Here is a 22,561-nt window from a genome sequence, read left to right as displayed (position 1 = left end):
CTTCTTGTGTTTATTTGAAGAGCTCTTGGAACCACACATGAACATCCTGGAAGCAGGGAATGCAGGCCTTACCTGAAAGGAAATTGTAAATGATGTGGGGAAATATTTGGTCTAATGGTATTCTATTTGATATTTGAGCAAGCAGAGTGTGTGAGTGCATGTAGATGTGTTTGTCTGTGTAATGTATGGAATTTTAGTTCATTGTTGTATTGTTATAAACGAATGAATTACTTTATTAAAAAGATTAATAGATAAAATAAAAGCAAACAAGACAAAGACAACAGTGTCCAAAAAGAGTAGGTATGGTCACTACCCCTTCTTTTAACTCATATGTCATTTCAACAAAATCCCAAATATATTCAGGACTAATATACAACTATAACCAGTCTATTTACCACCCAATTAAATAAATAAGTAATAAACCCAGTTTATCTACAATCCAAGTACTACCCAGTACCACAATGAGTTTTTTTGATATGAAAATGACAACATATTGGAGAAAAAATGCACTTTCTACTACTTTTGCCATTTTTAATGATTATATTTTCGTCTTGTAGAGCACCAGTGAGTGTTAGCGACACATGACGAAGCCTGCTGTCAATATCTTTCTTTCAATATGTACAATATAACCGTCATAATTTGTAAAAGATTTACGAACACCTGATGGATGTAGGCTTTGGCTTTTATTTTGAAAAGACATCTGTGTCGCAGACTTGTGACGTCACACAGTGGCGCGCTGTAAATGTCCACTTGATGGTAGTTGCTGTAAATGGGCTGCAGTTTTAAAAAGTTGCCTGATTCGTGACTTATCGCTGGTTTGAATCAATAAACAGGCAACAGAAGGCAGTGAAATGTGGATACTGACACCCCTGGAGCCTGGAGGTAACTTTATCTGTCGTGGCTGACATCTTAACGTTAGCTAAACACACAGTTAGCATGCTGAAGTTAACGCCTTGATAACGGTATGGTTAAACACCTAAGGATAGAGACAGGAAATGAACTGACCGAGATGTCATTGATTTTGTTTATTGGGCTGCGTGGGAGTGATTAACTTTTGGTTAGTCATGTAATTATAGTGCGGGCATATCAGTCAACGTCACAAGTTAAGGATGTTTGTCTAATGTTGTATTGCAAACATACATGTGCAGTTTAAATCTACCTGAACATGACATTGTTTAAAACAAGGATGAGAGCAAACTTATATCCAGCAGTAACACACATGGTCAGCTACTCTCATATGTATATTATCTATATTTTTATGACATTTCAGGTATTTGAACATGTGAGATGATGAAGATGAAGCATGCAGTGCAGGACTTATTATCTTTGTAAATATCATAATCAGTGATTTAATGTATGTTTAGAATGAAATGATAAAATCACATTTTAGATGCCAACAGGAAATTGAAAGCCAGCTGTCATGAGAATGATTGACAAGACAAAACGTCAAATCCCTCATTGGGTTGGTGCTTTTCTACCATTTCTAAAATACAATTCTTGAAGAGTATTGTTATATAAATCAACCTGGCATCCAAATTCCCCAGATCCCAATCAGATCGAGCATTCGTGGGACGTGCCAGAGCCCCAGAGGTTCCCCTGATCAACAGGCTCTGCTCTATCAAGCCATGGACACAGGGCCTTTGGGGGGTGTGCTGTGGTGTCTGGCCCCAAAGTGTTGGTGGCAGATTTTTGAAGTCTTGTGGGTTGTGAGGTTGAGGGTAGGGATGCACGATAATGTCAGCACGTCATCGGTATCGGCAGATATTAGCTGATAAAATTAATGCAGTCTGCTTTCTCTTAATTTGCACAATGAATGAATATTACATACATTATTTATGGTATATACAGTATTTTTTATGTATTTTTGTCTGACTGAAAATAATAGTTAGTTGCAGCCCTACTGAACTTGGAATTTTACATCTTGCCTCTTGTTCCCTGAAAGATGATATGCAGACTAGATTAATCTTTGTCGTGCAACAAGCCACTGTTGGCACAATGTGGTGATGTGCACCAATCAGGCAAAACATTAAAACCACTGTCAAGTGAAGTGAACATCACTGATTATCTGGTTACAATGCAATGTCCTGATGGGAAACATTGGGATTTGTGTGGATGCCATTTGATACACTCCATCTACCCAAACACAGTTGCAGACCAAGTACCTCTCCTCATGGCAACGGCACTCCTTGATGACAGTGCACCATGCCACACCGCAAAACTGCTCAGCTCAAGGTCTCGACCTAATCTTCAATTTCTCCAGATCCCAATCTGAACGAGCATCTGTAGGACGTGCTGGTACCGCACAACTAGGGATGCATGATATTAGATGTTATGCCAATATGTGATACACTGATATATAACAACTCATTTGTCATCTAATATTGATATATCCACTTTTTTCCCCACCTAATTTTAGTTATCAAGTGTCTTCTGTAGTGGAATTCACATCATATTATTCATGCATACTCTTATCGTGATGGCCCACCAGCAGATGGAGACATGAAATACAATACTTGTCAGTGTATGTAATATTTATTTATTGTGCAAATTAAGAAAAAGCATGTTGGCTGATTTTGATAGTTTACTTTAAATCTGATGTTGTACGATACCAATGATGTGCCGACATTATCATGCATCCCTACCCACAGCCTCACAACCCACTTAACTTAAAGGATCTGCCACCAACAGTGCCAGACACCACATATTGGCCAGCTCTAGTGCATAGTGAGACAGGTTTATGGAGAGAGGACTGGCACTCATATAAGGTCACACGCACTTAATTCTTTTACAACTCGCTGTGTAAATAGATGAGTTTGTAAAACCACAGTTAGGTTGGTTGGTTGTGATTTTTATATTCTAAGATCCATAACTTGCCTGCTGTCAGGTGAGACCCACTATCTCCTCTCCAGTAAGGAGTACGTGGTGGGGCGCAAGAACTGTGACATCCTCCTCCACAATGACCAGTCCATCAGCAGGGCTCACGCTCACCTCACTGCTACTGACCAGGTGAGAGAAAAAACAAAACAAAATTAAAACATCCACAGATATTGCTCAAAAAAATCCAACAATATAAATAAATGATTTCTCTATTGTCAATCCATGTGCTCAGTTTATTCCAAGCACACTGCAATTTGTTTGCTTATGTAAGTATTAAAAACATATACAGTTTCTATAGCAGATACTCTCATATGAGTGTTAACATTTTGCAGGATATTAAATTGACCACTATCTTCTAATAGAGTGCCAAGTAGATGAGAGTAATGTGATTTAAATTGGAAACAAGTTGTGTGTGTGATACCACTTCTGCCCAGAAGGTGGTGCTCTAGTTCATCATAAATGAAACTGAAACAAAACATGAAGTTGCTGTCACTTTCAGGTGTTGCAACACCCAGTTTTATAAAGTGGCTGCTCAGAGATTTGATATGTCCAGTAGTTTGTTAAATATGTTTTTTATTGTGTCATACACATACAAGTACCCAGTCCAAAATTACAGTACAGTGTTAAAACATTTATCTGACAAGAACATATATAGTTTCTTACATGTAATATAACATTACATTTCAGACAGAACTTTGTATTCTGTCGTATGATAAACAAATGCAATCTGTCCAAGAAATAGATAAAATAATAAATAATACATAAAGGACATTTCACTAAAAAGCATTGCCCTTAAATGATCATATAATGAAAAATAAAATATTAAAAGTACTTTATCACTTACCTACCAGGCTAGTTTCAAACCATGCAGCCTTTCTTGAATAATAACACATGCAAGAAGTGATATTTTAACAACAATGACAGGGTGATAGATCCTCCTGAGAGACCTGGAAGAATTTTTTTTTTTAAATTTCAGTAATTCAGATGTAAGAAACATATCAGTATTTTTTCTCCAAAATGTTTTTATTTATTTATTTATTTTCATTCTTGATCTTTTCCCCCAAAATTAGATTATCTACTGTACATTTGCATTACATGATTAAATAAATGCTCACTAATAATTTTCCCTGCAATACCACAATGCGAATCAACTGCAAACCATGAAACTACAAATCCAATCTTAAAATACAAAAGTAAAGTTTGAGGCCAGTCATGTTTTTTATTGGTGAAGGTGTCTGTTGTTTTGAGAAAATGTGTAATATTACTGCTTTTTCTGTCTTGTGTCTCATAGGGATTATTAACCTTGTTGTCACTGCATATTAAAAAACAGTTATTCTAAGATAGATTTTTCTTTTCATCAGTATTTGTCAGAATCCTCTGGGGTTTCTTTTTTTTGTTTACTGTGTGCATTTTAATTCATCAGTTCACAATCCTGCTGTACCATAAAAGTGTCCAAAAGTGATTCACTATCTGTTGATACTCAAAGGAATCAAAATTACACATTTCACAACAGTCTTATTTCTGTTTAGCGTGTCAGATGAGGCTGAAGTTCTTCACATTTGTTCCTACACTTAAGGTTGCTAGGGATACATTTCTATGTTTGGCTTTATTGAGCGGAGAGGTTTCTCATTGAGACATAAATAACTGAACAGAAGGATGTAAGATGGCTTGTTGACAGTTTCATGAGTTGCTTTTATGAATTTTATTCCCAGGCTCTGACTCTAAAGGATTCTTCCAAATACGGTTCATTTGTCAACGGCCAGCGTGTGGCAGAGAACACATCGGTGAACCTGAGGTCAGGGGACAATGTTACATTTGGGGTTTTTCAAAGCAAATTCAGGTGAGTAACTGAACAAGACCTGATTAGATGTGTTTTATTTCACAGAGCTATGATAAGTGAAGCCCTGTTCAGGCAAATCAGATCAGTTCTCAAATCAGATCTTTAAGACAGACTGTCTGCATTCTTGTTTGCAAGTGGTTAGATCGGATTTGTGTGTCCAAATCATAGATTGTATCTAAAGACGGTGAACATGAAAATGAAGCCAAAACATCTGGGAGACAGGCGCTGCCATCTTGTACTGGTGACGTCATTTAGAGCCATTTAGGTCACCTCCATACACCCGCCAAACTCAATCGTGAGCAGCACCACTGGCCCAACTTAAACAAGGCAGTGCAATTTCAGTGAAACAGTCTGCACCAGTGGTTCCAAACTGGTAGGTTGTGGTCCGAAAGTGGGAAGCAAGGCCATTCTGAATGGGCTGCAAGTGACTTACTAAAGCTTCAAGTTTTCAAAAAACACACTTTATATTGAAGTGCAGTGAATTTCCGACACAGACCTTTTATTTTGAAGTGCCATTTCCTGCTGTAGAGTGAGTGAATAACTGACAGCTACTGAACGGAGACAGCAAACTAGCTCAACAACATGGCCAAACATAAGTATGACGCTGAATATATTAAACTGTAGGACCTTGAATGACTATAGAGAGAAATGTGGACCCAGTGGCTGGACCAGTTGGAAAACACTGGTCTATAGAGTCTATGGTCCAGACATCACCAACTTATCTGCATGGGTTGCTTTGGTAACAACGTAGGTGTCAGTAACTACGTAGCTATGCTAGGGACCCCCTCCAAACAAACACGACAGTTGCAGACAATTTATTTTGCCGTCTGTTGTTCTCTATGTTGTCCCTCATGGTGCTCTGCTAGTAGCAGCATGGATTCTGCTCAGCACTTCCGTCACTCTGGATTTGACGAAATTGTTGCTTTGCAAGTGGTACAGAAGACACTTTGACACCTGATAACAATGGGTTAAGGCACTATGTAGTTAGTTGTAAAAAATCAGGTGCTCTTTGAGGATGGGGCAAATAGTTACATAAAGATAAAAAACAACTACAGTCAGAGTGCTTTGGATGCATTTTTTGGACTGCCTGCCTGTGCCATGGACTTTTACACTGAGTGAGCTGGCTGCTCTTTTTTTTTTTTTTTTGCTTTTTTTTTAAAATCTTTTTATCCTTATGTTACTTTGAAATCATATTTGAGCGACCAGAGCAGCTTGAGATGCATTTGTAGAAATCTGATTGGATTCACATTTCAGATGCCTCCAGATGAGGTTTGGAATAGATTTTCAAAAATTGCACTATATGTGTTTGTTTGTTTGTTTTTTTGCTGTCCAGACTTTCTAAAATCAATCTGGATGTGATAATTGTGTTGTCAAAAATATTGATTTATTGATACATATTGTACTGAATATTCTTTGGTTACCCATTTTCATACACTGGTAACAGTTCAGTCTTTTACCTTTTAGCTTTTTTGTTTTTTCCACTAGTTTATTTTTTAATAATTTTCAAAGTCTATTGTTTTTCTTGCAATTTGTGGGACATATTTTACCAAATTCAAAATTCAACAGCGCAAGAAAAAATATGTTGCTCCACATTTCAAAGGGTTAATATTAAGTCATGTTCCATCATGAATCTCCTTCTTTGTCACTTCTTCATCTCAGCGTGCACCATCAGAAGCCAGTGGTGTGTTCCTCGTGTTTGGACAATGATGGCAAGGCGTCGCTCTCTCAGGCTCTGTTGGCTTTGGGTGGAAAGCTGGTCAACAGCTGGACTGAGGACTGCACCCACCTGGTCATGCCCACCACTAAAGTCACCATCAAGGTCAGGAACACACCTTTATGTCTTCATTAGGTTACATACATGTGGTGTGTTTGCCCCTGAACGTGTGTTAATGTGCTTCCTGTTCTCCTGATTAGACTATTTCTGCCCTGCTGTGCTGTCGTCCCATCGTGAAGCCAGAGTTCTTCTCAGAGCTCAGCAAAGCCTCTCAGCAGAAATTACCCCCTCCCAAAGCTGAGAGGTACAATGCATCCTTACGTTTACACATTCACACTGAAGATGACCTGAACATCAGAGGCCACACTGAACTGAACATTATCTCACTAACTGTGTTGTTCATTGCTCTTAAGTTTCATCCCTGAGATCGATGAGCCCAGCCTGAGTAAAGAGGATGTTAACATTGGAGTGATTCCACTTCGCAAACAGCTTTTCACCGGAAAGACCTTCGTATTCCTCAGTGCCAAACAAGTACGTCTACTTCTGTCTTTGCGATGATGAGCTAATACTGGTCTCATGCTGTGCAGATCACTAGGTCACAGAATAGCAGGGTTCAGGTGATCAGTTATAATTGCTCTGTAGTTATCCTCCGCAGTCAGTCAAGGAGAACAAAACACTTAAAGAGATGAGCCCTTGTTAGAGGCTTGTTTTTCTGTCATTAGCTTCAGAAAAGATGGGAAGTCACATGATCTTGTGAGCGTCATGTTTATCAGCTGAACATCAGTTGCCAGGCAGTCAGCAGTTCGGAGATCCTCTGGGAGACTCACTGCTCCATGGAGAGGGTGTTTTTTTTTACAACAGCTGCAGCTAGTGATTATTTTCACAATAGATTTGAACTTGATTTTGTAAACTATATTATTAATCTAGAAAATATCAGTCTTTACTGTCATGTCCACAACAATTACATAGAAGCAGTCAATGGAGATGAGCATCTGGGATCTCAGGTTCCCTCAAACAATGCTGATTAAATATGTCTAAAAAAAAAAAAAGAAAAGAAAATCACAAAAGTAAAAAAAAAAAAAAAAAAAAAAAAAGTGAATCTAAGAGATAAAATAATGCAAGTTAAAATATACAGGGATAAAATATGACAAATAAAATATAAAATAAATAAATCTAAATTTGTGGTGGAAAGTAATTCCAATTAACTGTAAATTTGTTTGATACAGAAAGATTGTCAGTGAAGACAATGATGTTGTCTAAAATGCTGGATCAGGTGTCAGTGAGCACATTAGTCTAAGCCCTGATTTGATACCATGTAATTTATAAATAAAGTTAAAAGTAGTTTCACACCCTGATAAAACCATAGTTTCCCAGAAATCAGTTCTACGTCACAGCAGCCCTCACAGCAATATCGTCAGTATTTAACACTGGACAGTCCCACCAGTAAAAAGGCAACGTGTACAGCATGCAAGGCTGTAGTGTCAGGGTTATTAGTACACAGCTGTTAGCTTCTATTTTTAATGCACTGCTATTGGATCATTACTCTGTACTGGCCGATACGCAAGTGCAGGTATCGTAATTGGTATCAGGAAGGCATAAATAGTATCAGAGCATCTCTAATGTAGTAAATAGACACAGCCTGAGGGATGAAGGTCTGAAATTTAGAATTAATGTGACTTTTATCTGTTTAAAATACTGTGCCCCAGTAATTATGTCCGTCACAATTTACCAGGGTCCAAAGTTTTACTGGAATATTTTTTCATGACGTTATCAGCAAGCAAATAGGTACGCATTTAAATATGAAGGAAAGCAGACAAATCTTTGCCTTTATTAAACTGTGATCAAGAAATCGGTGATGAATCAAAACTAATGAATTAATTGACTAGTAAATTCAGCATTTTACTGGGTTGTTTTTACTCAATGCATGCTGAAAAAGAAAGAAAGAAAGAAAGAAAGAAAGAAAGAAAACCACAGCCATGAGTCATACATGGATGAAAATCGGAACCTCCAGACAGCAGTTGTGTTCGACTTTCTTGTTGTCCGTCATTGTGACAGACAGGCTTGTAAAAATTCAGTTATCTATCATTACCCATTATTTTCATTTTCACAAGATAATAAGATGAATAGCACAATAAGATATTTTTTGATAACATTTAATTTTCATTCAGTGATACTCATTTTTTAACAATTAGTCTACAGAACAATGTTAAAGATTTTGCAAGGGCACGGAGAGAAAAGATGAACAGAGACACTGATGCTGCAAAGAAACTTCTGACATTCTGCTGCTGTGACATTTTGCAGTGGTATATAGTGATGTAGCTTTTAAATGCAATGGCTAGAGACGGCTGCACAACGAGGTCATGCACGTGAGCTCAAAGACAAAACTAGACAATTAATATGCGCACATCACCAACTGGGCAGGGGTGTGAATTACTCCGAGTTTCCCTCAGTCTTCTAATCTGTCGAAATGACCTTCAGATTTTTTCACCACTGCTAAAAAAATTCAGTTCATGACAGGAAAATATTTGGTTAATGTAACCTCTGCCTCCAGATGACCAGAGGACGTGCACGTTATGAGTCCTCATCAGGGACAGCAGACTGATCTGCACCGTCTTGTTGGCCTTATAGATGTTTTTAAACTTCTTTCTACTCTGTGCCTTCCAGGAGAGCAAACTCTGCCAGCTGTAATGTGTTTGCATCCCTGCTTTAAGAAGCCAGCTGAAATGTAAATTGTAATTGATATTATCACATTATGAGTGAATGTTTCTGCAATTTCCAAACTTGAAGTTGTAAGTGTACATGAGTACAACAGCATTATAGATTATCCTCTGGAACAAATGCTTTTACAAGAGCTAAAATATTTATGCATCACTCAAAGGTTCAAGCCTTCAGTCAGATTAACCTGAGGGGAAATATCACAGGATGGTAGGATGGAGACACACAGACACTCCGTCTGTCTCTCTGATCTACATCATGTGTAACTCCTGCTCTTCCATGTTGTTTGCAGCTGAAGCGGCTGAGTGCAGCAGTGGGTTTTGGAGGTGGCAGGAGCCAGCTGCTGCAGGAGGGCTCGCTGCCCCGGGGCCTGCTAGAGTCTGCACAGAGCTGTGTGGTCGATGTTATGACAGGCAGCTCCCAAACTCTGCTTTCTTCCTCTACCACGGAGTGGGCAAACTCTGTAAATAACATTGTTCAAAGGTTTGTACAAACTCTCATTTTTCTGTGGAGAAGCACTTCAGAGTGTGTTTTGGCAATTTATTTGTCATGGTTACAATTTGTGGAGACTTTAAAACTCTCTCTGGCATCTGTCCTTTGTTCACTGACACAGGAAAGGCCTCAGAGTCATCACAGAGTCTGAAATCGGTTTGGCTGCCATCTATGCTTCTTGTGACAAGTACTGCAATCCGTCCAGTGTGGCGCTAGACTCAGGTGGGTGACCAGAGAAGAAAACACTGACTATATACTCAGGTTTTGTATGCAACATTCAGAGCATCAATAAGCAGCCAACCGCTATTTGCTATGTAAAGATATAGTGGCGTAATGGCATCCTGATCCGAAAATGCAGTCACCGCGCCTCTGTGTTTCAGTCTGAGCTTCACTGTTGTGGAAAGTCGGTCAGGCTGCGCGTATCCCACAGCTTAGCTCAATGTTGCCGCTTTGCACTGTGCTCATACAGCGGTCACGATGATAGTGGGACGGTGGCATCACGGAAGTGTTGCACCCACCCTCTGGTTCCCCACGGTTAACGTCGTTAGCTCTGTTAACACTGTTGCTGTTGGTTAGCGCTCTTTATGGAGTTAGCACTTTTAGCTGCTAGCCACCTGCTCAGCCACCTCCATGTTGAGAACTGTGTGCAGACAACTCATACACTCTGAATTTCGCACAGAGCCCCTTTAACATCTTTGTTTCTATCTTTCTTTACATTTTAGAGTCAGCACCAAAAGTGAAACCCAGAATCCCGAGTGCTTCGCTGTCACAGAGCGTTGCGGTGAATGAGACTGTGTTACCGGCAGCATCTCAGAACATCACGGCTTACGCAGCGAATACAGAGCCATCACAGGGGTACCAGCACTCACAGACACACACTAATCATGTGTGAGAGTCGTCCTTTTTCTGTTCGCCTGTCTGATTTGTGAAATTGTTTTTATTGATCAGGAAAGAGCTGAGAGAAGTCACAGGGGTGGTGGCGGTGGGGGAGACTCCCGAGAAGAAGCAAAACCAGAGCGGCAGTCAGCTACGTGGATCCAAACCCGAAGCTCAGAAGGTGCCAACTCATTGCGTTGTGGCTGACACAATGAGCTCATCGTTCAACGCTACCAAGAACACGGACTCACCGTGGAAAAACCCCGAGACAAAACCAACAGGTAGTTGCAGGAATGAGAGATGTACTGATCCCGCTTTTTCTTGCTTGATGCAGATTCTGATACCTAAAGTCTGAGATGTATACACTTTGTTGGTGTGAAATCATAACATGGAGCTTTGCTGTTACATTTTTTCTTAATTGTCATTGTACATAAGTAGGTCACTTAAACAACAGACACAGCCTCTAGAGCCTCTCCTTTGTTGTTCAACTATGTAATTTGGTTCTGAACATTTGAAATAAATTGTCTGTTGTGTCGTTACAAATTACACAACAGCATTGATCAGGACAAAGTGTATAATATGGATCACTCACATCTGTCCTTTACCAAGAGTATTTGTGTCAAAACCGATCTGATCTATTAGCTTGGTGCATCCCTACAATGTATGTGGCCCCATTTGTCAGATTTATTTGTGTTTGAAGAGTACTAATGAGCAGCCTAGTTAAACTAATAGTGAACATGTGAAATATGGTTCTGCAGTAACTTGAGAGACAGAACTTAATGCACTGTATGAAATTTCTGCTGCTAGGGATCTGTCAATCAAATCAAAAGACAGACTTTGACAATGTCCTGAAGTAGAGTGAAGTTTTATTTATGTCACGTTTGTTCACGTTTGTTTCATTCTAATGAAATAGTCGCAAGTATGTAGGTTTTCCAGTCTTTCACCATCAGATCCCCTCACCCATATAGCTACTATAGCTAACGTTTTGTGGCAAACTCAAGCACAAGCTGATGTCGGTGGTGGTAGACCAGCAACTCTTGTGTTCTGCGAGGTAAAATGTCAAAGGAGTCAGGTGGCTTTGAAGAGAATGATATAACAGCTTTTAGCTACCAAAAAAAGGGCCAGCCAAAAAAATCAGTGTCAGTTTAGGTGTATTCTATGCGATATAAATATATATGCACAGCTTTACCTTGCCGTCAGACAGACTTTCCCGACACCATCTGAACCGTCATCTCTGCTCGCTTCAAAAACGCTTGACAAAAACAGTAATTCTACCTTACAGAACATGGGTGTTGCAGTTCTACCACTGCCTCTATCTCTTAGTAATGCTTTTGTAACATTATAATGTCATCATACACTTTAGCTCGGTGGCTAGAGGGGATATGACATTAACAGGTGACCAAATGAAATGCACCATTACCTTGAATAAAATTACAGATTTCTCTGAGTTTAAACATTATTGGAAACATTTGGGATAACGTAAGTACACAACTCAAAGTATATAACGTAGGTCGAATAATTTTTTTAGAGGATTTATGCAGAAATTATACGTATTGGTGAGCCTTAGGAGTGCTGGTGCTGGCGAGCTATTTCCCCCTGTTCCTAGTCTTTATGCTAAACTAAGCTAACACGCTGCAGGCATAGTGGACAGTGGCATCTGTAGCGCCTGGTGAACTGTCAAACTGAATTGCCCTTTGGGACAAATAAAGTTGCTTTGATTTGATTTGATTTGATTTGATTTGATCCTCTACCTCGAGAAATAAATGAACTGTCCCTTGAATGCACCAATGATAGGCCTGTAATAATTTGACCAGTCAGTCAATGTTTTTGCAGTTTCAGGTGCAGGCAGTAGTGGCATCAGGTCCCAGCCATCTGCTCCCTGGACCAATGGTGGCAAGAAGACATTCGTACAGAGGCAGTCTCCTCAGAAACAGAAAAACTCTGCACAAGCTTCCCCACAGAAACAATCAACTCTGACCAACTTCTTTCAAACAGTCAATAAGAAGAGGTAAACATCTGCTGTTTAAAACAAGAACTATATCACTGTTTTGTGTGTTGGTAGTAAGTTGTTGTTAATGTTGAAGTCTGTTCCTACCCCTCTCTTTGTTTCATCCTGTCATCCAGGCCTTTGGAGGACGAGCTCTGTGCTGTCACGTCAGAGCCAAAACGGCCTGTACTGGAATCATCCATCAGCATACAGGCACCAAACTCTTCAGCAACATCTGAAGAAACATACTCACGTTCAGACAGAGCCCCTGCAACAACATCCCAGACTGCACTGGGGTCAGCAGCTGATCTTTTTGTAGGACGTTCAGAGGTCTCCCAAGCTGTCCCAGAGCAGCCACGGAGTAGAAAGAGGAAGGAGTTGGAAGAAGACATACACATGGATGAACTGGAATCTATTATGTCTCTGGATATGGACTTCGGCGATGAGCAGCCCTCGGGCAATCAGGGCCAGAAAGCACCGCTAACAGTGCACAGTACAACCAAACAGAAACAAAGTTCAAATACTGCGGAGGCTTCGTCTTCGAGCAAGAGGCAGCGGGTCCTCGTAGAGGAAACAGGAAAGAACCAGAGGTCGCAGGTGGGCCTGGAAAAAGAGTCAGATTCCCATAAGCACCAAAAATCTCCACCACATATTGTCTCCATCAAGAAAGAGCAGGTTGATCCTTTAGAGCACAGGAAAACTAATCAGGAGTTCAGCAAACCTCAGGAAGTGTCATCCGCCAGTACAAGTAAAAACCTCCAGCCTTTTGACGATGACGAGGCGTCTTTCATTGAGGTACTGTCTGCCTTCTTTTGTGCTTACAATTATTAAGAGAAAAGAAAACTTACAAGTCTCAGTTATATTTTCAATCATGTTTCACTGTTTCTGCACATGTTTAATTCTGCAGGATTTAGCGCTACTTGAAGGAGATATTACCAAGCCTAAAGAAGAGACTAAGACCCCTCTGAAACCAGTTACAGTCAAACAGGAGGTCCAAGTAAGTTCTGTGTAAAGCTCTTACTGTCACAGTTTTCTCTCTTCCTCACTTTAAATAAGCTACAATATCCAGCTAACTATTTTACTTCTTTTTCTGCCTTTATTTATTGTCAAAATCAGGGTTTTTGATTACTCTTAAGGTCGGGACAGACAGCACTGGATGAATCCAAGTCATCAGAATACTAACTATTTTCAGTGGCTTCAAGCCAACAATCAAAACATTTTTGATTCAAGTTTACTCAGTCTCAACTCAAATTTCAAAGCTTACTGGCATCCAGTGGTTGTAAGAGTGGCTAGCTGATGTATTTATTGTACTGTTTTGAAACTTTAAATCTCTCATATGAAGTGTCATCTACAAGCAATTAATGATTGTTTTCATTCATTCATTTATTTATTCATCTTCTAACCGCTTCATCCTCTTGAGGGTCGCGGGGGGCCTGGAGCCTATCCCAGCTGACATTGGGCGAGAGGCAGGGTACACCCTGGACAGGTTGCTAGACTATCGCAGGGTTGACACATAGAGACAAACACGCTCACATTCACACCTACGGACAATTTAGAGTTATCAGTTAACCTAGTCCCCAATCTGCATGTCTTTGGACTGTGGGAGGAAGCCGGAGTGCCCGGAGAGAACCCACGCTGACACGGGGAGAACATGCAAACTCCACACAGAAGGGCTCCCACGCCCGGGATCGAACTGGCAACCCTCTTGCTGTGAGGCAACAGTGCTAACCATCAGACCACCGTGCCGCCCCATGATTGTTTTCATTAGTAATTAATCTGCTGATTATTTTTCTCGACCAGCTGATTAATTGTTTGGTCTATTAAATGTAAGAAAATGGTGAAAAATGTCCACCTCAGTCTCTCAAAGTCCAACATGATGTCTTTAAATGACTAGTTTAGTCAGACTAAACTCAAAGATATTCAGTTTATTGTGATATAAAAAGGAAACAAGTAGAAAATCTCCATATTTTAGAGGCTGAAAAGAACATTTTCTACCATTGACATGACATGAGGAATTACTTAAAGGATTTATCGATTGTCATATTGGTTGGGAATTATTTATCTGTCGATCAACTAATAGTTGCAGCTCTGTTGAGAACCAGTCAGAAGACACTGTCTGAACTGCATTAAAGGTCTAGTGTGTAAGATTTAAGGGCATCTTTTGTCAGAGGTGGAATATAATGCTCTGTGTTTTCTTTATTGTATATTCACCTGAAATAAAGGAATTGTTGTTTTTCATTACCTTACTATGAACCATTTTTATCTACATACGGAGCGGATCCTCTTCCATGGAGGCCACCACGTTCTACAGTAGGCCAGAACAGACAAACCAAGCATAGGCTCTAGATAGGGCCATTCACGCTTTCGTGTCGGCCCCTGTTGTTCTTCCACATAGTTGGCACATAGGAAAAGTTTCAGTTGGTTGCAGTCAGCCTCACCACTGGATGCCACTACATGAAACACACTGGACCTTTAATTCACTGCAGTTGTGATTTGTTTTATATCCTAAAACATTAATCTATGTGCTGTTTTGTAGGAGTCGAAGATTGATGAAGACCTTCCTAAAAAGGTGGTGCTAGTGGAGTTTAGATCTCTGACTGTGTCTGCACCTCCCAAAACCAAACCACAAACGACGCAGAGCAACGGCTGTGCAAAGAACTTCAAATGTTTCCGCAAGGTCAGAGTACAAAGCAACTTACACAACAGAAATATACAGCAGAGTCTCATTTGAAATTTAGAGGCAGCACTTAAAAGAATATTTTTTGCAGGCCCCTGAACTCTTAAATTCAATTTTATAAATATTAAGCCTTTAAAGTCACCTTAAAATTGGTAAGGTCTTAATTGCCACAGACATTTTATCTTATTTCATTTACCCAACTTGTAATTTATTTTTGTCAAAATGAGTCCACATTTCTGTTGTGACAGATCTATCAACCTACCATTGAACATAATACTGTATTTTAATTTATACTTGCACTTGTTGGCAAAATGTAGATCAGCGTAACTCCATACCATATTTTTGACCATATTTCTACGTAAAACCTACCGCTGCACGGGAACACAGATACTAATCACCTTTATACTTACCTGCAGAACATGTACAAGAAAAAGATGATTTGTCCAAAAAACAGTTTTAAGGCCTTTGCACACTGAGTCAGTTTTTTATTTATTTATTTATTTATTTTTTCGTCCGACTTTGTCGCACATCTAAAAATAAATACGACGTCACGTTGTGTCAATCGTGCTTGAAGTCTGAAACTTTTGTCCATCATTAAAATTTTCAGAACAGGTTCGATCTTTTTGAGTATTTCGCATCCGTAAGAGCCTTTAGCGACGTTAGACAAATAATCAGTGAAGAAAAAGTGTCACCAGGACACAGTCAAAACAAGTGGACCGCACACAGACTGTGGAGGACAGAGAGGACAGACAGCTCCGCCCCATCATGCAGCTGTGGTGCCAAATGACAGACAGGGAGGGAGTGACAGAGAGATACGTAACTCCAATGGAGAGAGGCAAAGGAGGAAATGTGTCTTTTTATTTTGTCACGTATTGCAAATGTTCACATCAAATAGAACAATAAAGTGCATCGGAATCAGTGTGCGAGGTTTATGTGTGTAAAGATTTTTTTCTGGTGATTGATTAAATTAAAAAAGCATCCACAGAAAACAGACTCAGTGTGAAAAGGCCTTTGAAGTTGAAAAAATTCTCTCAACAGGCTCCTTGCCGACAGATGAAATCTAGATATTTTCTTCCAGATATCTAGAATTTTTATCAATTTTTAAAAGAAAAAAACCCATCCCTTGATTGGGTGTGAAAAAAAAAAAAATCCAATTTCAGGCACTCAAGTGGATGAAATTTAAAACAAAAAGTCTAGATATTTATGAAGTATTAATACACATGGACGAAGGTACCTCTTTTCCCCAGGAAGCACGCTAATGAGGGATTCTCTCTTCCATAAAATGTCCATAATTTGCGAGAGATGTGTCCAGTTTTTTATTAATTTCCAGAGATAAACGTGTGTGCCCTTATTAGAACAATGTCACGAATGACGCGATACGAACAGGATGGTCGATTTTAATCCCTTCCACAAAGCACACAAAATAAATTCCAGCAAAGTTTCATCATTCTCTTTCTCATAAATGTCCTTTTGTGCATGTAGCAGGTCTGCGTGTCAAGTGCAGGGGGCCGAGCCCACATCATCAGAGGGTCTGATCTGCTAGTTCACAACCGGGGCAAAAACTCTGATCTGGATGAATGGCTGAAAGATGCAGCAGAGGTATTATTGTCACTCCGTGTCTCTTATCTGTCTGTGATCTGTCTGAGCCTTTCATTCATGACTTGAGCCTATGTTTGTTCCAGGAGGAGCGTCAGAACAGACGGGATGAGAGCGCTGGAGATGACCTCTTCAGGTAAGAAACTGGATAAGATGTGTACTAACCTTTATACGTCCTTCACAGCTTCCTAAAGACCAGTGTAAGGTTTCTACATTTGTCTCACATCTGTAGGTATATAGGCTGACTTTCTGTTTTGTCATTAGGTCGACATTTAAAGGTAAAACACTGGCGTATTCTTTTTTATTTTATACTGATTTATTGATGATTTATAAAGATTTGAGATCGTCCTGCTGCTTCAGTTTCTGTCTCCTTCATTATCTGTGTTTTGAACAAAAAAGTCAACCCTCAGCATGACTTACTCATATAATATAAGCGAGGTGTTGGTCATCCCAACTCATCAGTAGAGATCTTCTTGTGTCCAAAATGTTGGGCCTCATCTGAAACTGAGATATGTGTGGAAAGAGAGAAAACACAGACACAGCAGAAGCATGATGTGCTATCAATTAATAAGCCAGAGTCTAGGGCTGCCCCTGACTAAGAATTTTCCTAGTTGACCAGTAGTCGTCATTTAGGGCCATTAGTCGACTAGTCGCCCGCATGTTTACGATATTAACGTAATTATTAAATGATATATTGTGGGCGGGGCAACACAATGGTTTGAGTTGAAGGTGTGAGAAAGAATAGTATCAGTAACATTGTTAACACTGTGCTACATTACAGAGAAATACAAAACCGTACTAATGAACCTTCATTAATATAGGCCTATATTTTATCTACAAGTGCACGTCACACACTGAGCGAGCCGCCTGTTAATGACGCTGTGGGCTAATGGGCATGTAGCTACTTCCATGTTTCAGATGATACGTCATGTTTGGAGTCGACCAATGAAGATAAGTTTACATATCACCTTGGGTTCGTCCTTCATCTTCTCAAAATGATCCCTCACTTTGGATTTCCTGCCCGACTATTATTAACTAGCCTGTAGAATAACACCAGGTACCAGCTCTGGAAATTAGGGGCCGTACACATGCTGCGTCTTTAACTGCCTGGAAATCTTCTTCCAGGAGCTGTTTATAAGTGTGTAGGCCTATCGTCAGTGGGACAGATGTAAAGCTCTGGGTAGCCCTGCACTAATATGATCAACTTTTCCGTATTTATCAGACTGAATATTTACTGAATAAGGGAAAGATATCTGTCAGCTGTGATTGGTTTATAACCTGACTCCTGTCTGACTGCTGAATGTGGTCTCTCCCTGTGTCTGTCCTTTCAAATTAAATTCCCACATGGTCCAGTCATGTAGGTTTTGATATATTTTGACAAGGTGCAGCTCCTAACAGAGTTTCACTTTTTTTCCCCCCTGCGACTAAGCGACCAATGAAATCTTGCTGACTAATTACCTTTCTGGTCGACTGACGTTCAGTCGACTATTAGGGGGCAGCCCTACCGGAGTCAAAAAGCAGCAATATAATGATAATGTCTAAAGCAAGGATGTAATTAAAAAGTAACTCCAAAAGTAGGTTATATAAATTGTTTATTAGCTCATTGCGTGTGTTATTACTGGGAAAACTACTGAGCTCATTGTTTCATGAAACTCTGTGGAAGGTTGTGGCAGCAGAGGAAGAAGCCATTAAAATTTGGAGTGAAACCAAATCACAGGGTGGATAAACACATTATTTTTTACCTTTGTTAACATTGCAAGATAAGACATTCAGCTCTGATCGAAAAAAAAGTCATACATCTTAAAATCCAATAGATGGTAGTGAGGTATATTCACACAGCCAAAATATATCCAGATACATAGGGTTGTAAAGGAATGAGTGAGCATTGTTGGACTTCCTGTTCCTTCATCTCAATGTCAGTGTGTTTTTTCAATGGGTTTTTGGTTAGATGCCTGAGGTCTGTGGTTAAAACAAGCTTAAGGGAATTTCACTTTTTGTTGGACGACATGAAATGCGTCAGCAAATACCACCTCAGAATTTTGAAGCTTTTACATTTTATTTATAATTCAACAAGGTGCACAGAGCATCAACACACAAACATAGAACCAACATGGACAGAACAAAACAACTCCACCCATCCACCAACCCAGGAACAAACCAAGAAAGCCAGATCAGCGAAAGGAAATCCAAAAGACAAGAACAAAAAATAAATAAATAAATGGGAAAAAAGGAAAATACTAATAATTATATATATATATATATATATATATATATATATATATATATATATATATATATATATATATATATCAATTTATTTTAAAAAAGGATGACAAATTAATAAACTTGTGTGATGTAAGTAGTTGAGTATAACATGTTTAGCTAAAAGTTAACAAAAGTTAAAAATTGTTGTCAGGTGGCATAGAAGCGTGTAGTTGATCCTTTAATAAAACAACGGAATTTCTCCAATTGTAAATGATACATAACCTCCTTAATCCAACGTCCAAATGTTAGAGGTGAAGAGTCCGTCCATTTACACAGGGTGAGCCTTCTGGTCAGAAGTGAACAGAAAGAGACAACGTCCGTTTGGGCTCTACTTAAATTAGCATCTAGAGGAGTCACTCCAAATACTGCTATGGACATCGATGGGGCAACCAGCCGTCCAAACATTGTTGAAAGAATATTAAATCCCAGAAATGAAATACTTTAGGACATGACCAGAACATGTGACATAAAGTTGTTTTTTTTGTTTTGTTTTTAGTATAATGTTTTATATGTTTCTTTGTCCCCATTTTTGTGTTTATTGTTTAGACAGACGGGTATAAATGTTTCCCCTCTTGTCTCCTTGTCAGTGGCATCCCTCTAAGTATAGGAGGCAATACTTCCCACTGTTAACTAAGTGGTGTGTTCCTTACCATATGGACACTGAAATTTGGGTAAACCCCCTGAATGTACACAGCCCCTTGTGCTACACTTGCTTGGTCCCTCATTTAGTATAAAGTGATAGAATCCTCTGTCAGAAAGGTTCTGTCTGTGCAGCCTCAGTCGTTATCATCTGGTGCAGACATGATATAATTTACTGGGAATTATGGATATGGGACCGCTGTGGCTTCAGTGTAACCAATGAGAACTTAGTGATTCTTTCGTCACAGTGGTTGCCTAGGTAACAGAGGTGATGTAAGCTGGCGCTGCTGCTGGCGCTGCCGTGTTTTCTTTGACTAAGCAGAAAAGAGACAGTCTGAGATTGATTTTGTGTGTCAAGGCTGAGCTGTTTGATCACTGAGTCATGCTCAGTCAGTCATGCGTATCCGGGGAACGGACTCCGCTGCTAAGAAAACACTCCGGTATTTTCTTTTTTGGTAGGCCTAAACGAAGTTTCCAGACGTGGTTTATAGGAAGCCTGTTTGCTTTAAGCTGTTCAAACACTGTCCTCGTTTTACAGCGCTTAATTTAGGCTGATTTTATTGTTTGTTCAAAATGCCTCTAAGGACAGTGAGGAATGATCCATGAGGAATGTTAAAAGCCCATCCTGGACGTGGACAGACCTGTGAGATAAAAATCTCTTCTGTGTGTGTGTTTCCTTAGGTACAACCCCACCAAACTAACCAGGAGAAGATGAAATGCCTTCATCTCAACGTCCTACAGAGGGAAGTCATTTCAGAGGCACAGGAAGTATGTCAGACTTCATCAACACTGTATAAAAAGGACTCCAGAAATACTAATTTGAAAGATAAATCCTGATATCTGTGTGTCAAATGTAACTGTGGTAGCTGCTTATATCATCAGAAATGTTTGTCAATGTTTTGTTTTGCTTTTCTTCCTGTTCTATCTATAAATGTCACTAATGAACCCACTGACAGGGAACAATGTAACAAAACAGTCACATGTTCAGAGATTTTTTCTCAAAGTTTTATTTGTCAATAATAAAAAAATGCGGCATACAAAACATTAAAAACTCTTCAATTGTACAAGAGAGCGTTAAAACTCTACATGCTGAAAGCAGCTTTTCCTTCGTTTTGAAGTTAAGACCAAATGTGTTCCCTGGTTTTATCTGAACGAGAAACTCAAGAGGGATTCAAGTTGCCATTTCTTTAACGATCTCCGTCGAGCCTTCAGGCACTTTTACAGATCTGAAACTGTTCAGATAAGTAGTCGTCATGCCAAAACATTTACAGGCCTTTCTGTGCAGATAGTCGATGCCCACCTGTCACTTCATATCCAAGGCCAGTGCCAGCATTCAGCATGAGTTGTGCAGTTACAAAAGGTTTTTTTTAAGAGCAGCAGAGTGCCAAAAGGAAGAAGGAGACTGGCCCTTATACATCATTCTGTTCTCTAAATTACAATGGGATTATTTTGCTTATTACTTTGGGATTAAAGCAAATTTTCTACCAAATACTTGCGAGTTGCTCTCAAACATCCGTACGAATCTGTGCTAAAATGTGAAGCATATGGATGGACACACAATAAACCTGTTGGTGCTTCATCAAGCATACAGATTGTGCTTGGAGTTGAAGCAACCTGGGTCATATTTTTATCCTTTGAAGGTCCACTTTGTAAGATTTAGGGGGGTTTAGTGGAATCTAGTGGTGAGGATTGCAACCAGCTGAAACTATTCCCAGTTTGAATTCCTTCAGTGTTCAGGAGGTTTTTACCAGGAGCTGAATCATCTGCAGAGGTCTCTTCCTCTGAAACAAACCGACCAGGTGATTAAAAGCAGAAAATAAAACACGGAATAAAGCATTTTCACGTTATAAAAAGTGTTTGGCACTTTGCAGACGGGCAGCTAGACCAGCACCTGCTAATTTGTGCTCACCTTTTGCCTTTGATAACTTAAGATCCAGACATTTTGGAGGCTTTTACCATGAGCCGAATTAGAGGTCTCCTTCTCTCTAAAACAAATGCACCAGGTGATTTTAAGCCGGTAAAAACACTGAACGAAACAGTTTAACATTAAAAAAATCAGTGTTTTTCGGATGCTGCTTGTCACAAAGGGGCTTCCAACTATAAAGGCCAATGAGAAAATACGAATGGCCCATCAAGAGCAACTGTTTTATTTGTCCTTTTAGGGCCACTGTAGAAAAACATGGCAGTGCAGCATGGAGATCTCCATGGACGAGGACCATGATTCTTATTTTCAGGTGACTATACACGAAGAAAAATATTTTATATTCAATTTCCGCCAGTACATCCCCCTAAATCCTACACACTGGACCTTTAACTAAATTCAAAACAATAATAAGAGTTATCTCCACTTTTGAGTCACCCAGTCTGCAGTCCTTACACGTACTCTTTCCTGTCTTCTGCTCACAGCAGCTGCTGCAAGGCAATGGTTCATGCCTGCATGCATATATTTAATATTCATATCAAAACAATATTCAGAAGTCAGTGAAAAAAGCATCAAGGAATAATTCAGCAGAAATTCAATTTTCAACACAAGTAACAACATTTCCACTAGTTACTGTTATATGATTACCAAAACTTATACAGTAATGTGTTAAACTACTAACTTTGTTAGTGGAAAAAGTAATGTGACTACAGTAACATGTTATTTTAGTAATGCATTACCCCCAACACTGACTCTGACTACCATATTGTATAGAAGGGGGGGGGGGGGGTTCAAAGTGTCACATCACAATAAACAAACCATGAGCTGCGCGTGAGCGGCACACACACAAAAAATCTGCATATAGCATCACACTCTTGCAGACAGTGTTAAAATGACTGAAAGGAAGAAAAATACAGTGGAAATGAAGAATAGATTGCTACTGTCTCTGCTCACCATCTGTC

General features: G+C 39.5%; 1 protein-coding gene across 4 annotated transcripts; it reads left to right on the top strand.

Annotated features, from left to right (window-relative positions):
• Nucleotides 1-728: 728 nt before the first annotated feature.
• nbn (nibrin) lies at nt 729-20,798 on the top strand. Of its 4 annotated transcripts, none has more exons than XM_049584007.1 (17): nt 729-882; nt 2,885-3,006; nt 4,590-4,717; nt 6,377-6,536; nt 6,632-6,735; nt 6,845-6,962; nt 9,439-9,629; nt 9,760-9,860; nt 10,361-10,493; nt 10,587-10,795; nt 12,354-12,522; nt 12,639-13,296; nt 13,409-13,498; nt 15,038-15,178; nt 16,664-16,777; nt 16,861-16,910; nt 20,360-20,798. In XM_049584007.1, exons 1-17 carry the CDS (start codon nt 852-854, stop codon nt 20,391-20,393), a joined length of 2,553 nt encoding a protein of 850 aa, XP_049439964.1. In that variant the 5' UTR covers nt 729-851; the 3' UTR covers nt 20,394-20,798. The 4 variants fall into 4 exon arrangements, with proteins under 4 accessions (XP_049439964.1, XP_049439963.1, XP_049439962.1 ...); XM_049584006.1 differs by having other exon boundaries at nt 16,661-16,777; XM_049584005.1 differs by having other exon boundaries at nt 12,348-12,522; nt 20,360-20,796.
• Nucleotides 20,799-22,561: the final 1,763 nt, after the last annotated feature.

This window comes from Epinephelus fuscoguttatus, linkage group LG8, assembly GCF_011397635.1.
Source record: "Epinephelus fuscoguttatus linkage group LG8, E.fuscoguttatus.final_Chr_v1".
Taxonomy (NCBI): domain Eukaryota; kingdom Metazoa; phylum Chordata; class Actinopteri; order Perciformes; family Serranidae; genus Epinephelus; species Epinephelus fuscoguttatus.
The sequence above is the reverse complement of the archived record's forward strand: the minus strand, read 5'-3'. Positions and strand labels throughout refer to the sequence as shown.

Coding starts and splice junctions, on each gene's coding strand:
- nbn (XM_049584004.1), top strand. CDS start 852: ATGTGGATACTGACACCCCTGGAGCCTGGAG. Junction 3,007..4,589: donor ACCTCACTGCTACTGACCAG/GTGAGAGAAAAA, acceptor TTTTATTCCCAG/GCTCTGACTCTAAAGGATTC. Junction 13,297..13,408: donor ACGAGGCGTCTTTCATTGAG/GTACTGTCTGCC, acceptor TTAATTCTGCAG/GATTTAGCGCTACTTGAAGG.